The 27,195-nt window shown below is 50.0% G+C and overlaps 1 protein-coding gene across 3 annotated transcripts in view; it reads left to right on the forward strand.

Annotated features, from left to right (window-relative positions):
- Nucleotides 1–27,195, forward strand: part of DOCK2 (dedicator of cytokinesis 2) — a 464,436-nt gene that overhangs the window by 426,115 nt on the left and 11,126 nt on the right. For all 3 annotated transcript variants that reach the window (XM_051843586.2, XM_017341248.3, XM_070076408.1), the window contains exons 37-46: nt 814–904; nt 1,688–1,807; nt 7,398–7,487; nt 9,618–9,722; nt 12,377–12,518; nt 17,485–17,566; nt 18,756–18,840; nt 19,882–19,968; nt 23,885–24,061; nt 25,436–25,519. In XM_051843586.2, coding sequence (XP_051699546.1) covers nt 814–904; nt 1,688–1,807; nt 7,398–7,487; nt 9,618–9,722; nt 12,377–12,518; nt 17,485–17,566; nt 18,756–18,840; nt 19,882–19,968; nt 23,885–24,061; nt 25,436–25,519 — 1,063 coding nt within the window. The remainder of the gene's footprint in view (nt 1–813; nt 905–1,687; nt 1,808–7,397; nt 7,488–9,617; nt 9,723–12,376; nt 12,519–17,484; nt 17,567–18,755; nt 18,841–19,881; nt 19,969–23,884; nt 24,062–25,435; nt 25,520–27,195) is intronic.

Raw genomic sequence — 27,195 nt, forward strand, 5'->3', positions numbered from 1 at the left:
AGAAGTTAATTCACTGCCACTTAATATCTACTGCAGATCAATTATTTAAGGATTTACCAAAGTTCCTCTTCTTTGTTCCTGTCATTGATACCCTCCTAGACTCTGTGGTCTAGAGCTGCAATGTCACTTTGCAAGGAGTCAGGGGATGGGAAAGTGATTGTGGCTGAATAGTGGATTCTCCCTATTGACTGCTGAAGGCTGTCTGTGAATAGTCATTCTGTAACCCTTGATCTTCTTCCTTTTGTCACCAGAAAATGTACTTTCTGAGAACGCTGAAGAGAGGGTGGGAGCCACCCTTCAGAGTTGTCACAGCCTGTTTATGCTCCCAGAATCACACAGCAAGGGAGTAGCCATCACGTCCCAGTTCTTCTGTTCAGTAGCACGTGACTTCAGACAAATTACTTCTCCCCGCTTCCTTTATTTTCCTGACCTGTCACCCTGCATTGGCCAGACCCTTCCAAACCAAGCCAGATGTGAGCTGGACTGGTAGCTGACTTCTCCAGGCCTTGGTTTCCTTATCTGAAAGAAAGTGGGAATCCTGAACAGATCCATCTCCTGGGGTAGTCATGAGGATCAAGTGATCTGGGGCATTTAAAGCATTTAGCACAGTCGCTGGAACATACTGAGTGCTCACCAATTGCGAGGCTCTGTCGTTGTCACCCACCCCCAACAGGACTGGAGAGCCAGGGTGGAGGACTCTCTGGTGGCCTGCAGAAGGGTCTGGCCACTCTAGTGACCTGTGGTCCTTCCTGTCCCTGCCAGAGGCTTCCTTATCATTGCACTTGATAACTCAGCTCGTTTTCCCGCAAACAGGTACCTGTACAAGCTCCGTGACCTCCACCTGGACTGTGATAATTACACAGAGGCCGCCTACACACTCCTTCTCCACACTTGGCTTCTCAAGGTACTGTACCTTTGAGTGAAGGGGGTTCAGGCTGGCCACCCCCTGAGGTTTCCAAAGGTTTCCACCAAACATTCCAAAAAAATCTTCCAAATAAATTTGTTTGACTTGCTACTCTCAAAGGCGACCTGGCAGGCTGCTACTCTGCAGTGACCGCTTCACCTGATCACATCAGGTTCTGAGTGACCTTCACATTTAGCCACAGTAAACCCCTGAGATGTGTTGTGCAGTTTTATGCGCCATCCTGTTATCAGCAGTAAATCATTAGCATGCCCGCTGAGCTGTTTTCCTTCTCTTGAAAATTTTGCTATCCCTGGACAAAGTCAGAATGATTTCCTTTGGCTTTTGAAGAGCTGGGAGCTTGTCTCATGTGAGTTTGGAGAAAATGCAACCAACCAGTGGAGAGCAGAGAAGCATTGCTTAGCAATAACCAGGCGGCACCTGGCAGGTGGGACTCACAGCTCAGAATCTCTGTGTGTGGTCACTGACACCAGGGCAGTGGGGAAGCCAGCAGAGGGTGATTGGCAGGGCTTCATCTCACTCCACCACAGTGTGGTCCCAACATCTCACATTCATGCATTTGTCCATTCTCGGATGTCCGTGGGTACTCATCCCCCAAGAGAGTAGCTGCCCAGTGGCACCCCAAGTTTCTAGCAGTGAGCCAAGTTTGGGAGAGAAGGGAGGATAGAGGCTAGGGAATGATGGTTTCTAGCTCTAGTCCTGGGATGACACCTGCCCTTGGCAGCCCCTCAGCCCCGTATAATGCCCTGTGTCTGCTCTTTGCAGTGGTCAGATGAGCAGTGTGCATCACAGGTCATGCAGACGGGCCAGCAGTACCCTCAGACCCACAGGCAGCTGAAGGAGTCGCTCTACGAGACCATCATAGGCTACTTTGACAAAGGAAAGGTAATGTGTCCCTGCCCCTCCTCGCCCTGTGGGTACCCCAGCCGCTGGGAAGGACACTTGTTTCCTATCCTCTCTGGCCAGTCCATCACCAGGTCTCCTGGATTGGTCAGCTGTCCCAATCTGATCACTCTTCTCCACCCTCTCCATATGTCCATTCCTGCCACCTCTATTCAAGGCATCAGTGTCACTCACTTTGGCACCGCAGTGGATCCTAAGCAGTTTCCCTGCTTCCTCTGTCACCCCAGTGGATCATCCTGCATGCAAGAAATAGACTAATCGAAAACACATATTGGATCATGCCATTCTTCTGCTTACTATCATCTCAATGGGTCTCACTCTTCTTAGAATAGGATGGACATTTGGCACAGTGGTTAAATCACCACTTGGGATGCCCACATCCCATGTCAGAGTGCCTGGTTTGAGTCCCAGCTACTAAACATCTTCAGGTTTTTTTTAAAGATTAATTTTTATTCATTTGAATAAAGAGAGGGAGACACACACACACACACACACACACACACACCTTCTATCCATTGGTTCACTCCTCAAATAGCCACAAGGGTTGGAGCTGGGCCAGGCTGAAGCCAGGAACATTGAACTTCATCCAGGTCTCCTACTTTAGTTTAGGGGCCCAAGCATTTGGGCCATCTGCCAATGCTTTCCCAGGCACACTAGCAGAGAAGTGGATCAGATGTGGAGCAGCCAGAACTCGAACGGGAGCTCTAATAATAGGATGCTAGTGTTGTAGGCATTGGCTTAACTGATTGTACCATGATACTGGCCCCATGACTACTCCACTTCTGATCCAGCTTCCTGCTACTGGGAACCTAGGAAGCAGCAAGTGATGACCCAAATATTTGGGTCCCTATACCCATGTTGGAGACCTAGATTGAGTTCTGGTTTCCTGGCTTTGGCATAGCCCAGCCCCAGCTATTGCAGGCATTTAAGGAATAAACCAGCAAATGGGAGATCTCTGTCTCCATCTTTCTCTCTCTCTCTAAAGTAAAATAAAAATAAAGAAATAAAAATTTTGGGGCCGGTGCTGGGGGGTAATGGACTAAACCTCTGCCTGCGGTGCTGGCAAGCCATATGGGCACTGGTTCAAGTCCCAGCTGCTTCGCTTCCAATACTTCCGATCCAACTCTCTGCTTACGGCCTGTCAAAGCAGTAGAAGATGGCCCAAGTGTTTGGGACCCTGCACCTACATGGGAGACCAGGAAGAAGCTCCTGGCTCCTGGCTTCAGATCAGCACAGCTCCAGCCATTGTAGCCATTCGGGGAGTGAACCAGCAGATGGAAGACCTTTCTCTCCATCTGTCTCTCTCTGTAACTTTACCTCTCAAATAAGTAAATAAAATCTTTAAAAAAGAAATAAAAAATGTACAAAGGAATAGGCTCCTGCCCTGACTGCTCTCATTTCCATCCTGCCAGATTTCCTCTTGTTTGCATACTCAATGGCAAGCTCTTTCCAACCTCAAGGCCTCTGTATTTGCTTTTTCAAGCTTGGAGCATTCCTCCTCCATAGCTTCCCACTGGCAGGCTGGCTCCTCTTACTGCTCAGGGCTTTGCTCAGATGTCGGATCCTCGAGGGGACCTTCCCTGACCACTACCCAGCAAAGCAGCAGTATCCCTGCCTTGAGTCGCCCTCATTGCTTCCATCACACATCACTTCATTCATTTGGCTTTGACTCGATTGCTGTCTGGCTCCCCTCTTGAGAATGCCTCGAGAATGGAGCCCATTTTGTCTACTGCTGAAAGCTCAGTGTCTAGAAGAGAGCCACAAGGACAGAGCCCAGGGACTCTATGCTGGAGCAATGAGTTGAGTGAGAGGACAAGTGACAGGTACCACCTTTGACCCTTCAATAGCAAGTACACTGGATTGAGTTTGGTCAAGAGACTGTCCAGACCAGCTGCTGCCCAGCTCTGGTCTCCAGTATTGGCATTCATCCTGTAGGAGACATGGCATGGAGGCCATGTGCCCAGGCTCTGCAGCCAGACACCTGGCCTTCAATCCTTGCTTCTCTACCACCCACAATTGGAGTCTCAGAGATTCCAGTTCCCCTCCATAACAGTGAGATACCCATGATACCTAATTCCCAGTTGTAGTCTGAAAATTAGGTGAGAAAATGCATGCAGAGCACCTCACATAGGAACCGGTACACAGTTCTATCTTGTTAAATTTTAATTATCATCCTTTCGGCCCTACTCTGCCACTTCCTCTCTCAAGCCTTTCACAAGTCCTCAGGCTCAGCTACAGTCCTGCCTTGCCTCTAATTGCAAGACTCTTACAATTCATCAGGATGTAATTTAACACTCCATTTTGCTCGGTCTTGTCACTGCAGTTCATTGCCCGGGTCTTAGTCCTGATCTCCCCACCTTCCCTGGAAAGATAAAATGAGGTAATGTCTGTAGACAAGCGTATAAATTCCCCAGGGCTGATCAACTGGGGAAGACTGCTTTCAGAATTTACTATTACAAGCCTCTTGAGGCCAGAGACTCTCCCATCCCCTGGTCCTTCAGCTCCGGTGGGAGGCAAGGCAGGCTTCCTGTTTATCAGATAGCTAGGAACGTCAGTTGCACTGCGACAGCCCCCAAAGTATATGCTGGTTTTGTCCTCAGCTAGGTATTCAGTTCAGCCCATTCCATGCTGAGCAAACAGAAAATGGTGCGAACCCACCCTCAAAAGAATTTAGCATCGAGTTGGCAAAGCTGACATGACACTCGTGATCATTACTGAGCAAGGTCCCTTAGTCTTGTGCAAGGGAACATGAGGAAGAGGGAAGGGGTTGGAGTAGTGCCAAAAACCCTGCAAGGGGAAGATGAGTGCAGCACACCCTGAAAGCCACTGCTGTGGAAGCTTCTAGAATGAACCCCTTTCAGCTTTCCTTTCCCACACCTCCTCAGGGATACTCACTGCTCCAGCAATGTATGATGGCTTCTACTCCATCAGTCCATCTTGTCATCACCTGGTTGACTCCTCTACATCCCTCAAAACCCATCTTTTGATGCTTTTTCCACTCATGTTCTGCAGCATCAAGCCTGTGTCTTGTCCACCTTTTGTTTAGAAAGATTTGTTTATTTATTTGAAAGAGAGAGAGAGAATCTTCATCTGTTGGTTCATTCTTCAAATGACCACAATAGTCAGGTCTGTGCCAGGCTAGAAATAGGAGCCGAAATTCCATCTGGGGCTCTCACATAGGGGCAGAGACCAAATCACTTGGGCTATCTTCCACTGCCATCCCAGGCTCTTTGGGAGTGAGCTGGATTGGAAGCAGAACAGCCAAGACTCAAACCGGTGTTCCAATACGGAACCAGCCCAATATGGAATGCCAGCATTGCAAGCATGAGTTTAACCCTTTGTGTTGTAATGCTAGCTCCTTATCCGTCTTTGTATCTGCTCCATCACTGCATACCACACCATGCCCAGAACCAGGCACTTGCTGCACCATGGATGTACCAGACTCCAAGAGATCAATAGCTCTCGAAGGGCCCTGTGGCTACCTGGCAGAACTGGGAGGAAATCCTCAGCTTCTGACCTGCTGCCCTGGTCTCTTGCTGATCTCCTAACCCGTGTGGAGAGCACTTCTGCTCCCTGTCCCCGTCATGGTGTGAAACTGGCAAAAGCCTACTCTTGCGCCCACCTAGGGATATTACCAGAACCCTCTTGTTCAGGGTGAAGAGGAAAGCCCAGGCCAGCCTGAAGATTTGCTTCCTCGTGGCACATAAAGCATCTCTGTGTGGCTCACTACACTGTCAGTGGGTTTGCAGCTGAGGCTCCTCCACTCAGCCCTTGATTTTATTTATTTACTTATTTATTTTTATTATTTTTATTTTTATTTTTTTTTTGACAGGCAGAGTGGACAGTGAGAGAGAGAGACAGAGAGAAAGGTCTTCCTTTTTGCCGTTGGTTCACCCTCCAATGGCTGCCGCGGCCGGCGCGCTACGGCCGGCGCGCTGCGGCCGGCGCACTGCGCTGATCCGATGGCAGGAGCCAGGTGCTTCTCCTGGTCTCCCATAGGGTGCAGGGCCCAAGCACTTGGGCCATCCTCCACTGCACTCCCGGGCCACAGCAGAGAGCTGGCCTGGAAGAGGGGCAACTGGGACAGAATCCGGCGCCCCGACCGGGACTAGAACCCGGTGTGCCGGCGCTGCTAGGCGGAGGATTAGCCTAGTGAGTTGCAACACTGGCTGGTTTTATTTATTTTTATACTTTGATGTGAGAGCACTTTTGCTACACAGCTCCCACTGCATTTTGGCAACCTCCTCTCTCTCCTCCCTCGCCTCCCCCAGCTTCTCCATTTAGGGGCTTTCTCCATGTTAAGTCAAATGTGAACTGGAGTGGGTGTCGCCCCAGATGGGCAGATCTTGAGTCTGTCTTGTATCTCCCCATGTATCTGCAGAGGCTTCTCAACCCCTTAGCTCTGTGATAGTGGGATGATCTTGGCTTCTTCCAGAAGATAGAATAGAGAAAAACCATTCTTTGTACCCAGATTTTGTCTTCTTGGAATTTGTTTTCAAAGATGGAAAAAATCCACTAAAATATGTCTGAATCTTGTCTTATAGTACTCTAGTATCTCCTCCAGCTCTACCTCTCTGGGCCCTGTGCTCTCACTCCCACACCCCACATCATCCGTTAAGAAATGCTGGATTTGGCAGAGTGCAGAGATCCCTGAGCAGAGCCTCCAGAGAGCCCAGTATGGCCCCAGCTGCATCTCCAGGAACCCTCTGACCCTGGGCCACTTGTTCATTCCCCTGTGAGCCATTTCTCTTTGGAAAATGGGTCCAGCTTGTACGCTGGAGAAGCTGAAGCGATCAAGGACTTCAATTTTTTTTAATTTTATGTTTTTATTTATTTGAGAGGTAGAGTTTCAGACAGAGGCGGAAAGACAGAGAGAATGGTCTTCCATCTGTTGGTTCACTCCCCAAATGGTCGCTACAGCTGGAGCTGGGGTGATCTGAAGCCAGGAGCCAACAGCTTCTTTCAGGTCTCCCACATGGGTACAGGGGCACAAGTACTTGGTCCGTCTTCTACTGCTTTCCCAGGCCATAGCAGAGAGCTGGATCAGAAGAGGGATAGCTGGCACCTGAACCAGTGCCCATATGGGATGCCAGTGCCAGAGGTGGAGGCCCAGCCCATTATGCCACAGCGCCAACCCCAAAGGGCTTCATGTTTTAAGCGCTCATAAGTCAGGGAACCGAGTCACATGCCTAGGTATGCATCCTGGCCCTGCATCTTGTTGGGCACTTGACCTGGGCCAGGCTGCTTTGTTCTCTGAGCTTCCATTTCTCACCTGGGGCATGAGGTGTGGTTTGTTACTCTCAGCATGGTCGTGAAGCATCAGAGGCATGTGCTAAAAGATTTAGCCTACTCTAGACCTGCTCCATTATTTGTCAAGAAATTACTGTTGGAAGATGGAGGAAAGCATCCTTTCCAGGAATCCCCCAGCTCCCTGCATGGGGCAGGTCTGTGTCAGTACAGAGGCTGCAGCTCAGTCCCAGGTGGCACAGCTGGGTCTGGGCCCCTTCCTCGGCCAGGGGTCTGGGAACCTGGAGGTGTTCCCCTAACCGCTGTCTCTGTGACTTTCCTACAGATGTGGGAGGAGGCCATCAGTCTGTGCAAGGAGCTGGCGGAACAGTACGAGATGGAAGTCTTTGACTATGAGCTGCTCAGCCAGAACCTGGTAAGGTGTCCCCCAGGGAGGGCTGGGGACTTGGGAGACGGGCAGGAGGCCAGGCATGTGAGGAATGGGAGAATGGTAGTGGGACTTGAGCGAGGCCGTGCTGGGTCCCTCCTTCTGGGACTATTTCCAAAGGGAGACGTCTGAGAAAACTCCACAGTCATGGTTCCACTGCTGGAGCACTGAGTTCCTGCCTGGCATTGGGGCCGCCACGGCTGCTGCATACCCAATAAATGAACTCTGTGCTACGTTTGCAGTAAAAGTCACAAATCACCAAGCCAATTAAATGGAAACGCAACTTGGTGCTTTCTGATGAACCGATGCATCACATTCAAAGGCTCCCTCTGGCCCTTCCCACCAGCGTTTCTCTGCTTATGATCTGGTGGGTTGAGTGCAGGGTGGGTGGAGCCAGCCTGCCCTGCAGGTGCTGCAGGACCTGGGCTTTGGTGGGCAGTTGGCCTCTGCAGGGAAATGGCAACTCCCTCCCCAACACCCCTCTAGGTATCTTCTGGCTGTCTGGGCACCAGGACTCCAGTCCTTCTGAGCCCAGACCAGCCATTTCCAGAGAACTAAAAAATGAGAGTTGCAATGTTAGGAGAAGACTCAAAGATGGCTTTTTTGGGGGGGTGGCAGGAGGGAGATAGGGTTTGGTGATTTCATTAAAAACAACTGAGCTATTAGTTGTTTGCTCTGTGTGTAAATGTGTCTAGGCATGTGTTTGCATCAACACACACCTCATATCTGCCCCTTGCATCCACCCACATAGGTTTTTGCAGACATGCAGGCACACATGTGTGTGCAGTTACTCACACACACACCCCAGTACACACGCAGGCACGTACCGATGTGCAGGCACACCCCTGCCCTCAGTCCCCGTCACACAGCTGCCTCAATAGAGTCATGTACATCTTCATACTACACCAAACTGGAGATGCCATTGACTATAAGGGGCACTGTTCTTTTTTTGTAACTTTTATTTGAAAGGATGAGAAACAGAGACAGAAATACAGAGTCAGAGATCAATGAGATCATTCATCCACCGGTTCGGGGTTCCCAAATTCCTACAACCAGGGCCAGGCCAGGCTCAAGTTACAAGCCCAGAATGCAATCTGGGTCTCCCCTGCGGATGGCAGGGACCCAAGTAATTGGGCCATCATCTGCTGCCTCCCAGCGTGTGCATCAGCAGGAAGTTGGAATCAGGAGCAAAGCCAGGATTCCAACCCAAGCACTCCAACAGGGGATGCGAGCACCTCAAACGACATCTTAACTGCTTCTGCACCAAATGGTGTTCCCACCATTCTTTTTATGTGCTATGTCTTGATTTCTTTAGGACCAGCGCATTTGTAAAATGCCATGAGATATAAAGTAAGATGCAAATTGTTTTCAGAGATGCTAAAATCTGAAAAATGCCTGCAAGAATTGTTGAAATATGTTATGTGTACAAAGACACTTACCCATGAGTATAGTCGCATAAATACACAGCTAAGCATGTGTGGAGGTGGGAACAGAATGGCGGTGATGGGACCACTGGACTCTGTCTAGGCTCACTTCCATGCCTTGTATGTGTCTTTATCTGCAGAGTGGAGATACTAATGGGATTGTTAGGGTGGTACAGGTGAATGAGCTGGTGCAGGTAGAGTGATTCAGAGTACTAGGTAGACTGCGGATGTAGTTATTACTGTTGTGATTGTAGGTGCAGCCATAGATACACAAATATATTAAATTGGCATATTAGTTCTAATGTAATGATAATATCTTACCTGTTTCCTCTTCTTTTAAATAATTATTTGTATATTTATTGATTTGAAAGAGAGATTTCCAATTCATGATTCACTCCCTCCAAATGCCCACAAGTCTGGGCTGAAACCAGGAGGCTGGAACTCAATTTGAATCTCTGGCACACGTGGCAGGGACCCACTTGGGCCATCACCAGCTGCCTCTGAAAACATACCTTAGCAGGAAGCTGGAACTGGGAGCGGAGCTGGGACTGAAGCCCAAGTACTCTGATGAGGATAGAAGGCATCCCAAGTAGCATCTCAGCCACTGCGCCACATGTCAGCCTCTTTGAGCTTAGATACACACCTGTCCTAGATACACACCTGTGTGGTGACCAACTGTGTGTTCTTCCTTCAGATTCAGCAGGCGAAATTCTATGAAAACATCATGAAAGTCCTCAGGCCGAAGCCAGACTACTTTGCCGTTGGGTACTACGGCCAGGGATTCCCTTCCTTCCTGCGGGTGAGTTTGCGAGCGAATCAGAGAGCAGGCTGGGGTCCCACACAGCCTGGCATCTCAGCTTCCCCTTGTGCTTTGAAGATCTTCTCGTGTTCAGAAGCTGATAGCTCAGACGCTGTCTTCTGGCTCCAGCACTGCCCCCATCCCCAGGAGACTCCTCCATCCACAGCCCCATCCTAATCACCAGCATCACTCACCTGCTGTGTTTCCCTACACAGCAACTATGGCTGTGAGGTAGTGAGCTCCCCATCACTGGAGGACATCTGTGACCCAGGAGTTGCTGTAGCATGGCTCTTAGACCTTTTGGTTTCAGGACCAAAAGTTATTGAGGAACACAAAGAACTTCTGTGGCTATGGACTGTCTCTGTCTATAGTTCCCATATGAAAAAATGAAAGCTAAAAAAATGTTTAAATATTTGTCAATTTTTAAAAAAATAGTAGTAATACACTCATTGAATGTTAACATAAACAGCGATTTTTTTAAAGATTCATTCATTGATTTTGAAAGAATTACAGGAAGACAGAGATAGACAGACATGAAGAGAGACAGACAAAGATCTTCTATTTGCTGGTTCACTCCCCAGATGGCCACAATGTCCAGTGCTGGACCAGGCTGAAGCCAGAAGCCAGGAGTTTCATCCAGGTCTCCCATGTGGGTAGCAACAGCCCAAACACTCGGGCCATTTTCTGCTGCTTTTCCCAGGCCTTTAGCAGGGAGCTGGATTGGAACTGGGGTAGCTGAGACACAAACCGTTGACTGTGTGGGATGCTGGTATTGCAGGGCCAATTTTACCCACTATGCCACAGTTCCATCTCCCATAAATTACATTTTTTGGGAGAAATACCTGTATTTTCAATTTAAAAAATCAGTGAAAAGAGTTTGATTGTTTTACATTTCTGAAAATCTCTCTAATTTCTGGTGAAAGAGAAGTCAGCTAGATTGTCGTATCTGCTCCTGCAGTCTGTTGCCATCACACACCATGTAGCTTCTGGAAAGAGCCACCAGGCACTCGTGAGATAATGAGAGTAGAAAAGGCAAAGAACAGCTTTTGTGTTATTATGAAAGAGTTTAGGGGGCCGGCGCTGTGGCGCAATAGGTTAATTCTCCACCTGCAGCGCTGGCATCCCATATGGGCACTGGCTCTAGTCCCAGCTGCTCCACTTCCAATCCAGCTCTCTGCTGTGGCCAGGGAAGGCAGCAGAAGATGGCCCAAGTGCTTGGGCCCCTGCACGCATGTGGGAGACCAGGAAGAAGCTCCTGGCTCCGGATAGGCACAGTCCCGGCTGTTGTGGCCATCTGGGGAGTGAACCAACGGAAGGAAGACCTCTCTCTCTGTCTCTCCCTCTCACTGTCTGTAACTCTACCTCTCAAATAAATAAATAAAATCTTAAAAAAAAAAAAAAAAAAGAAATGAGTTTGGGTCTTGTGGGCCTCCAAAAAGTACCTGAGGATGGAGCAGTTTCGGAGTCACTGCTCTGGCGGCTCATTCATCTGTCACGTACAGAATCAGTTCCTGTCACCTGCAGGCTTCCTGCCAATCTGTGAGACTGTGGTTCAGTCTGCGGGGTCAGAAATATATAAAAGAAATAACAAATCTGATCTGCGACCTCCCTTGATTTATAGTCTAGTCCAGGAGATAAATCACTCACTGCTCTCCATCGATGTGGAGGGCAGAGTGGACTTGCAGGAGTGACCACCATGAGCAGCAGACAGTATAGGTGCTGAGGGCTCCCGGGGAGAATCAGAGGTGGCTCCTACACCTGACTGCATGGCTGAATGCCCCACATGCCCTGCAGAGGCTGTTAGAAATCCGCATTCCCAGGCCTCACTCCCGTAGATCCCATAGGTCCCATTCCAGCAGGTGTGGAGCGAGACCTGGGAATCTGAACTTGTAAAGGTCTCCAGGGCTCCTCTGGTGATCGGATTGGAAGCCCTGATGCATAGAGGTAAGTGCCACACTCAGCTTTGGGCACAGAAACCAGGGGACCATTTGAGGTGCCCCAATGGCACAGATACAATCAGCACTGCCTATGTGTGGGATCTGATGACTGTTGTGGGGGACTGTCCTGTGCATTGCAGGATCCCAGACTTCTAGCCACTGGGTGCCAGGAGCACTTCCTACCCCTAGCAGTGACAACCAAAACACATCTCCAAACGTTCCTACTGGGCCCTGGCAAGGAGTGCAGGGTCACCCCCAGCTGACAGCTCCTGGTCTCAGAGGCCAACATGGTGAGGGAACGCTTTGTGTTTCCCATGGGCTTAGGGGTGGGAACCAGGTGAGGAAGACCCTGTGGCCCAGCCCTCCCTGCCCACGTAAGGCAGGAGGGAAATTTAGTGACCATATAAATAAGAGAGTGGGTGTCACTCAGTGAAACTTGAGCAAGGAAGTACTCTGGAAGCCATATATAGGGGTTGTTTGAAGAAGAAAAAGTCACAGCATCCACAGTCATCTTCCCCTTGGAATCTGGCTTTTTCAAGAAGCTGTGTGTTCGGCAAGGTCAGTGTCATTAGCTCCTCTTCTCCCTGGTGGGGACACTGAGAGCAGCGAGGTCGCACGGAGGACCTCACAGCTTACCTCACAAGCCTCCCAGCTTTGCAGGGGCCACATCCTCATGCCTGGGCCCCGGGATCATGGATGGCCACCTTTTTTCTGCAGAACAAGGTATTCATCTACCGAGGGAAGGAGTATGAGCGAAGAGAAGACTTCCAGATGCAGCTGATGAGCCAGTTCCCCAACGCAGAGAAGATGAACACAACCTCTGCCCCTGGCGACGATGTGAAGAACGCCCCAGGCCAGTGTATCCTTGCGAAATGCCCTAGCCCGAGGCCCAGGCATGGGCAGCCCTGCTGGCTTTACCCACACAACTGCGTCTTAGAGCTCAGAGGTGCTGCTGCACCGACTGCAGGGGTGCCGGCTCCAGTGCTCAGTGTGGGACCCGCACAGTTCTCCTCATCTGCAGGTTCTGTTTCTGTGGATTCCACCAGTCACACATGCAAATGTTTGTGGGTCTGCATGGACCATGCACAGACTTTTTTCTTATCGTTATTCCCTAAACAATGCACCAACACAGCTATTTACAGAACATGCGTATTGCATGAGGTGTGACGAGTAATCTAGGGATGATGTAAAGTATACTGGAGCATGTATGTGGATTATTTGTGAATGTTACACTATTTTATAGAAGGAACCTGAGCATCCACAAGGGGTCCTGGAATCAATCCCTCTTGGATCCCAGGGGATAACAGTGCCTCCTAAATATTGATGCTTTGACTATTTCAGTCACTTACTCATTCATTCTCGTAGTAATGTTCTCAAGCCCTGACCCTGTGCGAGGCACTGGGGACCTACACTCACAGAGTCATACTCTCTTAGGGGAGCTTACTGTCTAGCGAGTGAAAGACACATGGAACAACAGGTTGTACTATTAAGTACTTATTTATAAAAATAAGATTCTTGCCAACAGGAAGCCTTTGCCAGGTGGTATAGTTGCGACAGCAGGGAAGGCTTCCTTGAGGAAGGTCATGTGTAAGGGGAAGAACCAGGTAAAGCAGGGTGGGAAATGGGACACGCATCCCAGACAGATGGGAAGGAGCACAGCTGGTGCTAAGGAGCGGAATGCAGGGTTAGGGTTAGGGTTAGGGTTAGGGTTAGGGTTAGGGTTAGCACATAGCTTGTGCCGAGAAACCCCAGGCTCCTGGCAGAGGCCTGCAAGGATGCCCACGCTGTGACCCCTGCCTATCCAACTTCACTGTCCCCAAATCTCCCTTCCCTCCCTCACACTCCCCCAGCCACCAGCCTCCTCTCTGACTCTTCAGTGTCCACCTTGTTCCCAACTCTGGGCCTTGGCCTTCTCTCTCACCCCTGATGGGACTGCCTTTCCCCCACAGTTCCTTACAAGACTACCTTTTTTGTACCTGTTCCATCCTAACTTGGCATCATCTCTTGGGAGAGGCTTTCCTGGGTCACCTTATCCAAAGGGGCCTTTTCTAGACTTGCCATTACCCTTTTGTCTCCAACCCTGTTGCTTTCCTCTAGAGAGTGGACCTCAATCTGTCATTGCTTGTATGTTTTAGAGGTATACAGGTAAGCTGGAATGTCAGCTCCCCAGGAGAGACCCTTGCCCTGCCTTGTGTCCTACAGAAATCTCCCATCTCCTGCAGTTTGGCACAAAGCTATGCTCAGTAAATATTTGTTGCTTAGTAGAATAAGAAACCAAAAGAAAAAGAAAAAAATCCAGAGATAAACAAATAGAGAGGAGAAGGAAGGGAGAAGGCAGGGAGGAGCCAGCCTTAGAGAACAGGGTAAGGTAGAGGTGGCAGGAGATGGTGCTGATGAGGTTGGGTAGGATGAGAAATGAGAACCCTTCTAAAAGTTCCTGTGAAATGGAACAACAAGTAAATCTGTTTTGGTGCAAAAATATATTGACATCCATGCATACTAGAGGTCTTCAAAAAGACCTGGAAAATGCATATTATCAAAAACTGTGCATGGATTTCAAATTTTGGGGCATCAAAATAAACACTCTTTATTTCCATTTTCCCTGAACCTTATAAACGGGCACTGAGGTAGCAAAGCGTGGCATCCACAAGGCTAAGAGCTTATCTGGGCAGGAGGAGGGATTGATGGTGGCAGAGAGCATCTAAGCACAAGGAAAGGCTGACCACTGAGCCAGAGGGCATGGCTCCCCAGCCTGGCTCCCTGCATTGCACCTGTTAGCATAGATTAAGTTACAGCCTTTAAAATGGGTTGACAGGTTGCACGGCTGTTCCATGAAGCCTGCTGAACCTTAATCCAAATATTTCCCCCTCGGGTGATAAATATTCATCTGTGACCTTTTCATTATGCTCTCCTGTCCTTCTTGCCTGTTCACCATGATTATTTGCAGGAGGACACGCAACGGGTTGTAGCCTGGCTGGTTACAAAAGTGAGTATGGTTACATACGAGACACAGGGTTAATACTCACACTTCTCTGAGTGGACATCCTGGTGAAATGCAGCCTTCCACCTTGGAGTGGAGACAGAGAGCACGTGTCACTGTATCACCTTATTTCGGGTCCTGGTGCTGACTCGGTTCCAGGAACCAGGTGGAGAAGGAAAGAAGGAAGTCTGACATTTGCACAATATCCTCTTCATGGGACTGAGAGCTATATAAGCATTATTTCTTTAAACCCCATTAAATCTTGTTTGGTGAGCATTAATTTTCCCAATTTCACAGAGAAGGAATATCTGAGCAGACAGGTACGACAGTTTTTCTAAGTTTACAAAACTAATTAGTGGTGGAGTTGGTATTTGAACCCCAACAAATCTGTCTTTCTGAAAGCCTATTATCATACCATCATTTTTTTAAACCAATGAAAAGAATACTCTAAATGGCTTATGATATACTGAGTGTTTTATCTGCATTGTTTCATTTTATCCTCATAATAAGTCAACGAGTTAAGTAGTGTTGCTCTTTACTTTTTGCTAATAAGAAAACAGAGGCTCAAAGAATTGTAGCAGCTTGTGCAAGATCACAGGCTAGGAAGTGATGAAACTAGGATTGGAACTCAGGTCTGCTTTGTGCCAAAATCTTGATGCTTTATACTCTGTCCTATTGCCTTCACTTGTTAAAAAGTTGACAAATGAGTTGGGACAGTGACATATCCCATATCTTCTCCCTTGGGAATCCATGTGGGGAAAGACATCAAAAAGCAAAGGCCTCTGTAAAAGGTCCATTGTTGCCAAGTTCCACGAGTAGAGTCAGCACATGGCACAGAGAACTCATGGCACAGGCTCCCTATGGACCAAGACTGGTGGCTAAGAACAGTAGACATAACCTAGAACCTTCTCTAAAGTGAGAGTTGGCAAACGTTTCTGTACACGACCACACAGGAAATATTTCAGTCTTTGAGGACTATGTGCTCTATGTCAAAACTACTCAACTCTGACGTTGTATTGGGAGAGCAGCCACTGATAGCACATAAATAGATGAACATGGCTAGATTCCAATAAAGCTTTATTTATGGACACTGAAACTTGAATTTATAATGTTTGCACATGTCATAAAATACTCTTTTTTGGTAGCCATTTAGAAAAATAACAACTATTCTTAGCTTGGGTGATACAAAGTTGAGTGGTCGTCCGCATTTAACCAAAGGCAATTCCTGCCCTAGACTTAATCCAGAGTGATTTCTCCCCAAGAACAAGCTGTTGGCTGTGTGGCTGAGAAAGAAGGCTGAGGATTGCACAAATACTTCCACTGAGATTTAGCATTTGGGTTAAGCATCACCCTTGCTGATTCCACGTAACATGTAATACTCTTCAGCGGTAAGACAGATCCGTAGCCTATTAACATAGAGTTAAGTTTATCAGACAGAGACAAACACATTTCATCTGGAATTAAGTTTTGGCCTTTTCTTTTGTGTGAAGGCATCTGTGCCATCAGAAAGCTCATAATTTAGAGGTTGGGAGAGACAGGAAGGAGGGATAAGACAGGAAGGAGGAGTAGCTATTATTGAGAAGTATAGACAAATGCTGCAAGAGCCACAGGAAGGAACATCACTCTTGATGGGGGGGTAAGTTTAATTGTCTTTGGCTATGGCAATTTACATCTTCCTGAAGGGCTAATGACGAAGAATGTTCCATGCAAGAGGAATAATGAAAGATAATGAAAATAAAGGGCAGGGCCATAGTTAGCAAGAGAAGTTCTAGAATCCTTAGTTGTGAGACATGTCAGGCCCAGGAAAAGACTTTGAAGTAGTAGGGCTCACTGTGTAAAATAGGGTGAGGGAGAACTTGGATATCTAAAGAAGAGAGCTGAATACAGAAAAAAATGGCAAGTAGGGAAAAGGAAGCAGAGTTCAGGGATGGGACTAGGGATGACTGACTTTGTTCACTGGTTTGCCACCTTTCCAGTTTAAAACGAATAGAGACAGGTCTAGAATAGGCATGACAAAGATCTGGCCCACATACTGCCTCTCCAGCGTCTGGTGCCCATGGCAGGCATCACTAATTGATCATGAGACTTTTTCCACTGAGCCTGGACAGGGCTTCTTACCATCCTGCTGCAGGCAATTGCTTACAAGCTTTATAGTTGCAGTACAAAATAGCATCTATTCGCATGTTCCAAAGCAATGCTTCTGAAACTTCAGCACATGTAGAAGTCACCCAAAGGTCTTTTAAAGTACAGATGCTGACTCCAGAGGTCACAAGTAGGGAGTGAGATTTGCCATTTCTACATGTTTTCAGATGGAGCTGATGTGCTGGCCACCTTTGAGTAGCAAGTCAAGCCTGAAAGAATTCTGAGCTGAGGGTTAAGAGACCTACATTCAGAACCCTGCTATATTCTTAGAAGCTGGTGACCTTCAGCATGCTGCCTGGCTTTTCTGACCTCCCCAGGGACTGTTTAGGTTAACAGTGCCATTCACTGTAATTGGAGAGATTAAATGAGACTGTGAGAAGATTTGCTCTGCAAACGATTGACAACTGTGAATTCATTAGATGGTATAATTCATAGTGATAATATAGCAACGGTAACAATGATGAAATTCCACTAACTAACTTGGTTATCAGGAACAGAGCCCTGGGATAAGGCTGCAAGGAAACAAATAGCTCCGATAAGGAAGGAGGTGACTGCTAACTGGTCATTAGGACCTAGCAATTTCATGTCATTCAACAAAAACATGGCCCCGGAATGGCTGGTGTGGGAAGTGACACCTGCTACACTTCGAACTACCCTTGTGACCCACAGACAGTTTGTAAGTCCTTAACTCCAGGGATTCCAGACATCCAGTGCTTCACTGTCCAGCCTGTCTTGGATGAACACCCCAGGTTCAAGAATAAGCCAGTGCCTGACCAGATTATAAAGTAAGACTGGCAACCTGCTGGGGGCAGGAATGGGAAAGAATATCCCCAAGAGATTGTCATGCTAAGCTGGTGGCAGGTGCTGGTGCCTGTCTAGTTCTTTCTCTGTCTTAGCCTGTTTCCATTTTTCCTCTCGGGAGAAGAATCACTCTCAATTAGCAGGGCACTGCCCCTGACAAGGCTGAAGTCACAGATGGATGGGAGGGACAATATGGGCTTGCAACTCAGCGAATCTTTAGTAAACATCAATTAGATTCACTGAATTGAATGCAGAGAGCTTGTCACCCGGTTGATCCCAGAATGACCCCAAAGAAGCCACAGCCGGCATCAGGCTGGAAAGGTAGTAACAGGCAGGGTGGGGAGCAAGGGAGCCCTGCCTATGGTGAGCACATGCTCCCAAAGTGGTGTCTTTCCAGCATCGGTCAAAGTTGTACATGGACAATGGATGTGTTCAGACTGTGATGAAGGGACATTAGAGGAATCAGCGTGAAACCAGGTGTCAGTCTACTCAGCATCAGACTACAAGGTCATTGATGAGGCCATGAAGTGGGGAGTCTGTGATGCATGGGCTGCACCCCTCCCAGCTGTCCTGCTCACTGCCCGGTCCCAAGTCCAGGTACCCAAAAGAGCACCTCTTGGGTCTTAGAATAAATCATCCCATTTAGGTGGGCAGCCTCACACCAGTGCCATGGCTGAGCAGGTGTAACTTCAGTTGGACTTCAGCCTCCTCCCAGTCTCTGTCAGACACCCATGGGTGAAGCACAACTAGAGAGCAAGGTGCCCTTCCCAGAGGTTCAGGAACAGTGATTTGGGGGATGGCTGGATACCCAAAGAAACCCTTGGAGGTCTTAGGCTTAGAAATACTGGGATGTTAGGCTCACGCAGCAGGAATTGACAGCCCAGTCCATGCTGTGTGTATTAGTACTACAATTCCAGCTACCTAGATTCCCCAGGGTGGCTATATTCTCATGAGGGCCTAGGACCAGCCCACCTTCTAAAGCTCCTAGTTATACAGTTCATGTAAGTCTCAATTTTGGGAGGCTCAGAACACAGGTGCTGATTTTAAATACTACCTCCAGGCCCCGGCCAGATCTGAAGTTTACTGTAATGAGCCTCCCTGGACAGTGCAGGGTCAGCTTAGGGGTCAGCAGCTGAGCATGGCTCCCAGAGTCTCACTCTGCCTGTCTTTCAGCTTTTACAAATCAAACTACGTGCAAAGGTTCCACTACTCCCGGCCCGTGCGCAGGGGCACCGTAGACCCCGAGAACGAGTTTGCTGTGAGTATCACCCTCCCCCTGGGCATTCTCCTGGGCCAGTTTGACTGCCGGGGCATGCATCCACCAATTTCAGAAAGGGAGGGACAGGGTGTCCCTAGCAGTAAAGACTCCAGTGTGGGTGTGTGCATCCCATATGGGAGTGCCTGGATTAAAGTCCCAGCTCCACTCCCAATTTCAGCTTCCTGTTAATAGACCCATGGGAGGCAGCGTTGGGGCCTCGAGTAGTTGAGTCCCTGCCACGTACATGGGAGATGTGGATTGAGTGGTGGGCACCTTTGACTTGGCTCAGCCCTGGCTATTTTGGACATTTGGGCAATGAGACAGTGGTTGATAAATTTCTCTCTCTCTCTCTCTCTCAAATAAATGAATATTTTTTTAAAAATGGGAGGGTCTTGATCCAAGTTCAAAGAAAATAAAACTAATTTCCCAAGATCAGGTGACACCATTCCCCTGTCTCTTCTGTGGGGTTGGTTTTCTCCTTGAGCCTTTCCCCTTTCAAGCGTGCCTTGTGTCAGAGGCACCCTTCCAGCCACAAGACATTCTGGCATTTCTAGGGAGCTAAGGAGGGATGTTGCTGAAAGGGGACACCCTCAAGCATTAGAGGAAACGCCACGAAGAAACCATGGTGACTCAGTCACCGCCGTCTGGTGCGTGATTTCCTACTGAGGCTCATCTTCTGCACCCAAGGGCCACGGCTGCAATGAGGAAGGGATTCCAAGACCCTCAGCTCTTGGCCTCCAGCTGTGGTTCCTAATATTTTGGAGTCAGTTCCCCTTTGGGAATCTAATGAATGCTGTAGACACCCCCGCCCCCCAGAAAGCACAAATGGTCATGCTCAGTATTGCCTAAAAACTCAGATAAAACTTAATAAAGCGAGGTCAACAGTTAACTTGGCCCAAGGCCATGGAGGGCTTATCTTCGTGATGGGAAGGAATTCTCAAGGGCGATGCACCAGTGTGTTTCTGGGTCTTGGTTGGAGGCCTGTCTGCTCCGGCAGCCGGTTTCCTGACTGTGTTGCTTTCCTGCCCTCGCCACCTGCAGTCAATGTGGATTGAGAGAACCTCCTTCGTGACCGCGTACAAGCTGCCAGGGATCCTGCGCTGGTTCGAGGTGGTCCACATGTCCCAGGTGGGTGTGGGGGGCACTCGTGGCAGACCCCTCTCCTCCTCTGGTGGGCAGGCACGGCCCACCTCAAGAGCTGTGCCAGCCTCTGACTTTCAAAAGGGGATGCGTTTTGTCAGAAACTACGGTGGGAAGGAGTCCCAGAATTTCAGTGCAACGTCCGCAGTAGCTGCTTTCGTTTTTTTAAAGCATCAGATCATATCCCACCCCACCCCACAAATGGAACTTTCCATAGAATCTGGTAATAAAGCTGATGGAAGGGGAGTTTCTGTTTTGGGAGTGGTTGGCAGAGGGCCTAGCACTCCATCCACTCATTCACCCCCTCACACTCTTCCCATCACTGCAGACCCTTCGGGCACCTCTGCAGAACCCCAGTATGAACCCACTTTATAGTTGGATAAACTGAGACTCAGAGAAGAAAAGTCACACAAAGCCAGACTTTCCCAAGACGCGGGAGAAGGGCTAGCCAGGTGGGGAGGAGATAGAATGAATGGGGGCATATCAGAATGTTCTATTCGTTTATTTGTTCAAAAATATTTCACGAGTACCTAACACGTTCAGACACTGTTCTGAGACCAGAAGACTCTGCAAGAGAGTTTACATTCTAGCTGGGAAAACAAACTAAAAAAACAAAGTCTATCATGTGTTGGAAGGTGGTGCCATTATGGAGGAAAGATACAACAGAAAGGGGACAGAGGAGGGGTAGCTGTTCTAAATAGGAGGGTCAAAGAAACTGTCCTTGCTAAAATGGCTTTTGAGCAAAAGCCTGGAGCAGGTGAGAAGGTGCTCCATAAAGATATTGGCCACGGCGGCCATTGGAGGGTGAACCAACGGCAAAGGAAGACCTTTCTCTCTGTCTCTCTCCCTCACTGTCTACTCTGCCTGTCAAAAAAAAAAAAAAAAAAAAAAGGAGGGGGGCATCCCAGCAAAGGGAGCAGCAAGTGCAAGGGCCCTGGGGCCAGACCGTGCTTGTCCCCTGGAGAGGACAAGTGAGTGGCATGCAATAGTAGTCTGATACCAGATCATATGGGACCTTATAGATCCCAGTAGGAACCTGGGCTTTCCCGTGGAGGAGACAAAGCTGTGAGCAGAGGAGGGACATGGGCTGACCAACATTGTCGAGCCCTGAAACCACCCCACTCCAGCCCTCAGTGCCCCCTTCATTCCCAGTGAACCCAATAGCTCAGCGACCCGCCCCCCCCCCCCCCCCCCCAGACCTTGGGAGAAATAGAATGATGATGCCGACGACCAGTGCAGTAGTATTGCCCTCCTGCTACGAGTTGAATTTTTGAAAACATAGAGTCATGTGCTGGCTAAGTGGCAGGCCTCGGCAGGCCTGCATGGCCTGGGCCCTGCTGGGTTCTCATCCCTGAGTCTTCCTGGTTCCCCACCAGCTGCTCAGTTTTGCGCGTGGGGAACAGAGGCCTGTAGCTGAGACTTGACCCACAAAAGCAAACAGCGGCAGAAGTCAGAGGTAATAATGATGCCCGTCCTGCGCAGCTCCTGGGCCCCTGTGTGGACATCAGAAGGTGACCATGAGAAATGTGAAACCCCTGCCTAGTGCCTGGGGCTGTGGTCACTTCCTCGCCCTTGCATCGCCGTGCACACACCCAGACACGTCCACATTTGTCCCATGGTGCTTTTCCCTAATAATTAATTTTTCTTTCATACCAAGTTTGTCGGGCTCTTACCCTGTGTTGCCGGTGAAGAAGGTGAGGCTCAGCCTAGGAGACAGAGCAGAGACGAGAGAGCTTGACAAGGTCCCAGCAGCTAGTTGGAGGCAAGTTTGCTAACAGACAGTGAGCCACACTGCGGGGAGGAGCCCGTCTTTGGACACAGGACTGCCCAGTTCTCCCTCCATCTCCCTCACCATCTGCCCTCTGGCAAAGTGACTTAAGCTGGCATTAGGGGAATTAAATGCAAGCGTGTGTGTGATGTGCCCAGCCTGGGCTGGCACACAGGGAGCAAGCAATAAATGTGGCTGCCTCCATGATCACGGCCATGGCTTTTATTTCTGTTACTGCCTCCTGACACCCAGGCCTCCCACCAAATACATAACCCCCAGAACTGTGCTCTGAGAGGTCTATATTTGGTCTACACATGCCTGTAGGTGGGCAACCAAGGTTATTTTCCTTCTCTGTTCCCGGTGGCTATAATGAGGATAGAGATCAGCAAATCCAAAAATAGTTTCAAAACCAAGGAGGAAAGCCAATCAATAGGTCTTTCCGTTTTTAATGACTTGCTTAAAGCCGGAATCTCTCCAGTGTGGCAGGCTGCTGTTGAAATCCAGGTGTGTGCTGGGCTCAGTCCAAGTGGGAGCGCTGGATTTGCCTTAGAACTGGCTATACCTCACCACCATGGAAGGCTCCCGGCGGGGGCATGTGTCCACCTGACCGGTCCTAGGCCGATGGTTCCAGCTTGTGAGGCTGTGGACCACAGCCCCTGCCAGGCCTAAGAACGTTCCCTTCCAGTTCACACCGTGTGTGCGTGTGTGTGTGTGTGTGTGCGCGCATGCACTCCCATGTGTCATGTGTGCCAGCAAGAGTGACGACGACAGGGGTGGGGTGGGTCTGCCCCAGGAACTTGTCACTGCAGACAGCAGCCATCTTGAAAAGTGAGTGAAGGAACGTGGGGAAGGGGGGCAGAGGAGGCTGGGACTTCATGGGGCCCTAAGGAAGCGAGTTAAAAAGAGAACTGAGGATGTAGGTAGAAAGGCGGGTTCTGCTCCTTGCGTGTGCTCAGCGGTTGCAAGAACCGGCAGGTGACACTTTTCTAAAGAACTCAGCATGCGTCAGGCATCGCGTTTTCTCAATCAGTGCCTAGCGATGAAGTAGGCATTGTAAAGACATGATGAAACTTAGGGTCCCTTCCTCTATGAAGTTTCCTCAGATCCCGATTCTCCCTCCAGCCCCAACCCCATCCTGCCAGTGAGTCTCCTCCTGTTAGAACAACCGCTATGCTCTATCCTAACACCTAGGCCCATTAATATCTACCAGTAACTCTCTCCAGTGGGTTTTCTGATTGCCATTTCCCCAGAAAGGTTAGGAAACTTGCCGTAGGTCACTGCAGAGCTAAGAATCGCATTGTTTTAATTTGTTTAGTTCAAGGGTCAGCAAACTATGGATGGCCTGTAGGCCAAATTTCACCTGGCACCTCCTCTGGTAAATAGTTTCGTTGGCATAACTGGACTCATCCATTTACTTATTGCTGATGGCTGCTTTGCCCTGCAATAACTGAGAGCAGAGCCGCAACACAGACCATCTGGCCCATAAGTCTGAGATATTTACTACCTGGCCCTTGAACAGAAAGCGTTTGTGACCCTAGTTTGGTTTTTATCTCCAGATTGCATGCTGTCGTGAACTGCACTGCTTTGCCAGCTGGCATTTGATGGTGCTCTGTGTATGCTCTTTCTAAAAGGTGCATACCTTCTCCCAACGCAATGGAGGCGTCTTGGAGACAGGGAGCCCTGGGTCCAACAGCCGGTCTCGGGTCCTGCCGTGTGCCAGGCTGAGCGATGACATCCAAGGCTGCCCTGTTCTTTCTGGCCAATAGCTCCCACCTAGTAACTACTCAACCGACGCCTGATGGGTTGACACGGAGTGCATCTCGCCCTGGCAGGGAGGGGAGACATCTCCTTCCAAAGCACCCTCAGCCTCTGGCACCCCAGCAAGTGCCTGGCACTTCCTGCCTCAGCCTCCCCAGAGAAACCTCTCACTCACTAACCAGGAAGTCGGCCCGTCTGTCTCCAGACAGCACGCAGCCCGCAAGAGCGCACTCATTACAACCTGACCCCGCGACAGCCCCACGGGGAGCATCCCTGCAGCGGCGTTCCCACCCCAAGTGAAATCCACAGCAATAATCATATGAGTCTGTAAAGTGGCCTGCTGAGACCCTCTCCTCTGGGGGGTGTTGTTCCCAACAGACCACGATCAGTCCCCTGGAGAATGCCATCGAAACCATGTCCACGGCCAACGAGAAGATCCTGATGATGATAAACCAGTACCAGAGCGACGAGAGCCTCCCCATCAACCCGCTCTCCATGCTCCTCAACGGCATCGTGGACCCTGCGGTCATGGGAGGCTTTGCCAAGTATGAGAAGGTGAGGGGTCCTGCTCTCCGGGCCCCGGTGTGAGGCAGCTGCAGCTGCGTGCCATGGACCCTACTGTGGCTGCCTGTGCCACCTACAGGGACATGCAGCTTGGTTGGGCCTCCTGCGGCTCCCAGATTTGACAGTCTCATGTGTAAGCTGGGCTGCCATCTCCATCCCACCCCTAATGTCATTCCCAGTGCAGGGGCAGGAAAGGGCGGGGTCCTAAGAGGACCCCCTGGGCAGATCCAGGCAGCTTTATTAAAGAAAGGTCCTGGGATGATGGTGAGACAGACCACACAGTACAGGAACCATGCATCAAAGTACATATCCCATGGGTGGAAATGACACATACCGTGGGAAGACACAAACCCCAGAATCTGTGAAATTACAGACAGACTGGATCCATTCCCAGGGGTTCAGGGAAGGGGTGAGAAGCTAGCTATGCAAATCATATGTCCCTTCAGAAAGCCCCACTCATCTGAGACACAGATTTCATGTTTGAGCTTCCTGGTGTCCATGGCAAAAAGTGAAAAGCCATCAGTTATATAAGTCACAGTATCCGCTGGAGAAAAAACAAATACCAATTTCCCAAATAGGGAGGTAGCACTTTCCCTGGTGTTGACATCGGATACAAAGTCCTTACTTGTTTTCAGCATCAATGAATGCCTTGTTATCTCCTATGCCATTCATGCATGTAGCGCTACAAACAGAGCGCAGGCGTGTGGCTCATGGAGAGTATTTCCAGACACACAATCCCTCCTTCCAGCCATCCTCAGATACCCCACAGCATTCATTGGTAACCCCTGGCCCACCTTGAGGACTGACATGATAGGTCTGTCCGTATGTGTGCACAGTAAGGACCTGAGCCCTGGCAGGAGCTGGGGAGCTGTCAGGGTCACTGGCAGTGAGGGGAGGTGGAGGTGAGCTGGACCACCTGGTCCCCCAGGTGCAGGCCCTTACTAACTAAGTTCACTGCCTCAGAGCAATGTCCTCACCCCTGAAGGTGCACCTGAATCCCCTGCAGGCTTCTTCACACCCAGGCCCCACCCCTCCTTTCCCGAAGCTTCTGATTGAGCAGGCCTGGGTTGGGGGTCAGAGAATTTGCCTCTCTAATAAGTCCCTAGGTGGTGCTGGCCTGGGGGAGCCTCACGTTGAGGACCACTTCCCTGGAGTCTGCAGCCCCTCCCAGTGGGTGCTGAGCTGAGCGCCCAGGAGGAGGAGACAGTGTCAGTCCCCACAGGCCCCAGACAGTGCCCCAGCTGAACACCCGTGGCCTCATCCCTGCCCCTCTCAAACCAGATCTTCTCCCAGTGCTCGAGAGATGGGTTGTGGGATCCACACCAAAGCAACAGGAAACAGCCCACTCCTGTCTGTGCTCCCCAGGCCTTCTTCACGGAGGAGTACACCAGGGACCACCCCGAGGACCAGGACAAGCTGAGCCACCTCAAGGACCTCATTGCATGGCAGGTAAGGCAGGGCGGGGCCATGGGCGGAGCATCCGGCCCTTCTCCCTTCCCTGGTTCCTGGCCTCTGGCTGCCTGCCTTGGCCTGATCCCTGATCACACAGGGCCTTCCCCTGCCCCCCTCTTTCTGCCCCTCTTCTGACTGTCACACCTGCACAGGCTTATCTTGGAACAAAGATTTGGGGCACCTCGCCTTGGGAGTTGCACAGGTGCCTGGCAGCAGTGCTGTGCTGGGTATCGCTAAGACCGCTTCATCCGATTGATGTTGAACTCAGGAAATGGTTTTGCACAGTGGGACTGAGATGAAAACCAGGCACCCCTCCCCCCCACACACCCACCCACCACCACCTCCCCCACCCCCTACCAGCACACACCAATCGAGTCACAGCAGACATGGGCCCCGCCCCACCCCCTCCGCCTCCTCTGGCTGACCCAGTTTGTTGCTGATAAGGCTCAGATGGATATCTCGTGGGGAAGGTAATGGAGGCCTTTGTCTGCTTAGTTCTTGGTCAGAGGGTCTGGTCTCCCGCAGGCTGCTGCTCAGCACTCCAGATCCAGGCCCAGTGACACCTGCACCTGCCTCCTCTCCCAGGAGCCCCCTTGTTCCCTTGCACTCTTTCCTCCTTTCCTTGCCTAGGTCTCTGCCCCCCCCCCCCCAGCTCTTTGCTTCCATTCCTTTATTGCCCCTCCCCCCACCCCGCAGCTCACTGCTCTCAGGACTTCTCTTCCTCTTCCTCCCCCATCCTCTAGTCCTCTAGTTCTCCCTCTCCCTGCAGAACACAGCCTGCTAGATATGGCTCAGGGAAGCTCGTAAAGGAGCAGGCCCTCCCTGCAGGCCTGCGCGGCCCCCTCCTCAGACACCTGCCTGCTTGGGGCTCTCTGCAGACCACCCGCACGGAAGACCCCAGAGATGGACCCCAGAGGACAGAGCTGGAGAGGAGGCAGCAGCAAGCACAGGGCAGAAGCAGGCACTTGCAGCTGCCTGTCTCCCTCCCTCCCTCCCTCCCTCCTTGCCAGTCACTGTGCAAAGAAAAGCCAGCCTTTGTGGAAGGGAGTTTTTGTTACTCTGGGGAAATCAGGGAATGAGAAGCATTGGGTGCAGCCTCTTTTCTTAAAATAAGGATTCCTAATTCAGGTCCTGCTCTGCCTCTGCCAATTTATGCAAAGTGGGGCTTTAAAAATGAAACACTCAGCGCCGCACAGACGCACTTTCCTGAATGCATTTCACGTGTCTGGAATTCTCTCTCCCTCTTTACCTTGTAATCCACAAGGTCCCTAGGCTTCTGGGGTCACCGCGCCCTTTAATATTCAAATCACGATGCTGGCTGCTCTCTCACCACCCCCAGGATGGGAAGCAGCGAAACCCGGCTTTGCTTGGTTCCCATCCGCAGGTATCTGCAGGGTGCCACAGGTCACACAAATTCACTTAGCTTTTGGGGGTCACCCTCAACCCATGTTGCTGCCCTGGGCCTCTCCATTGGGTACCTCTTCCCATCAGGGAACAGCACTGCACTCAAAAAAATGGACTTCAGCCTCATTGTGCAAAGTTTTCTAAGAAAATTCAGAATCTTGTAAGTGATTCCAGGGGCACTACAAGCAAAGAAGGGAGCCTTTAAAAACACCTTACCAGATCTTACTGCTTCTGAGTCGTTAGCTAGGTGCCTCTAGACAGCACCCCCT

Source organism: Oryctolagus cuniculus, chromosome 6 (genome assembly GCF_964237555.1).
Source record: "Oryctolagus cuniculus chromosome 6, mOryCun1.1, whole genome shotgun sequence".
Classification (NCBI taxonomy): Eukaryota; Metazoa; Chordata; class Mammalia; order Lagomorpha; family Leporidae; genus Oryctolagus; species Oryctolagus cuniculus.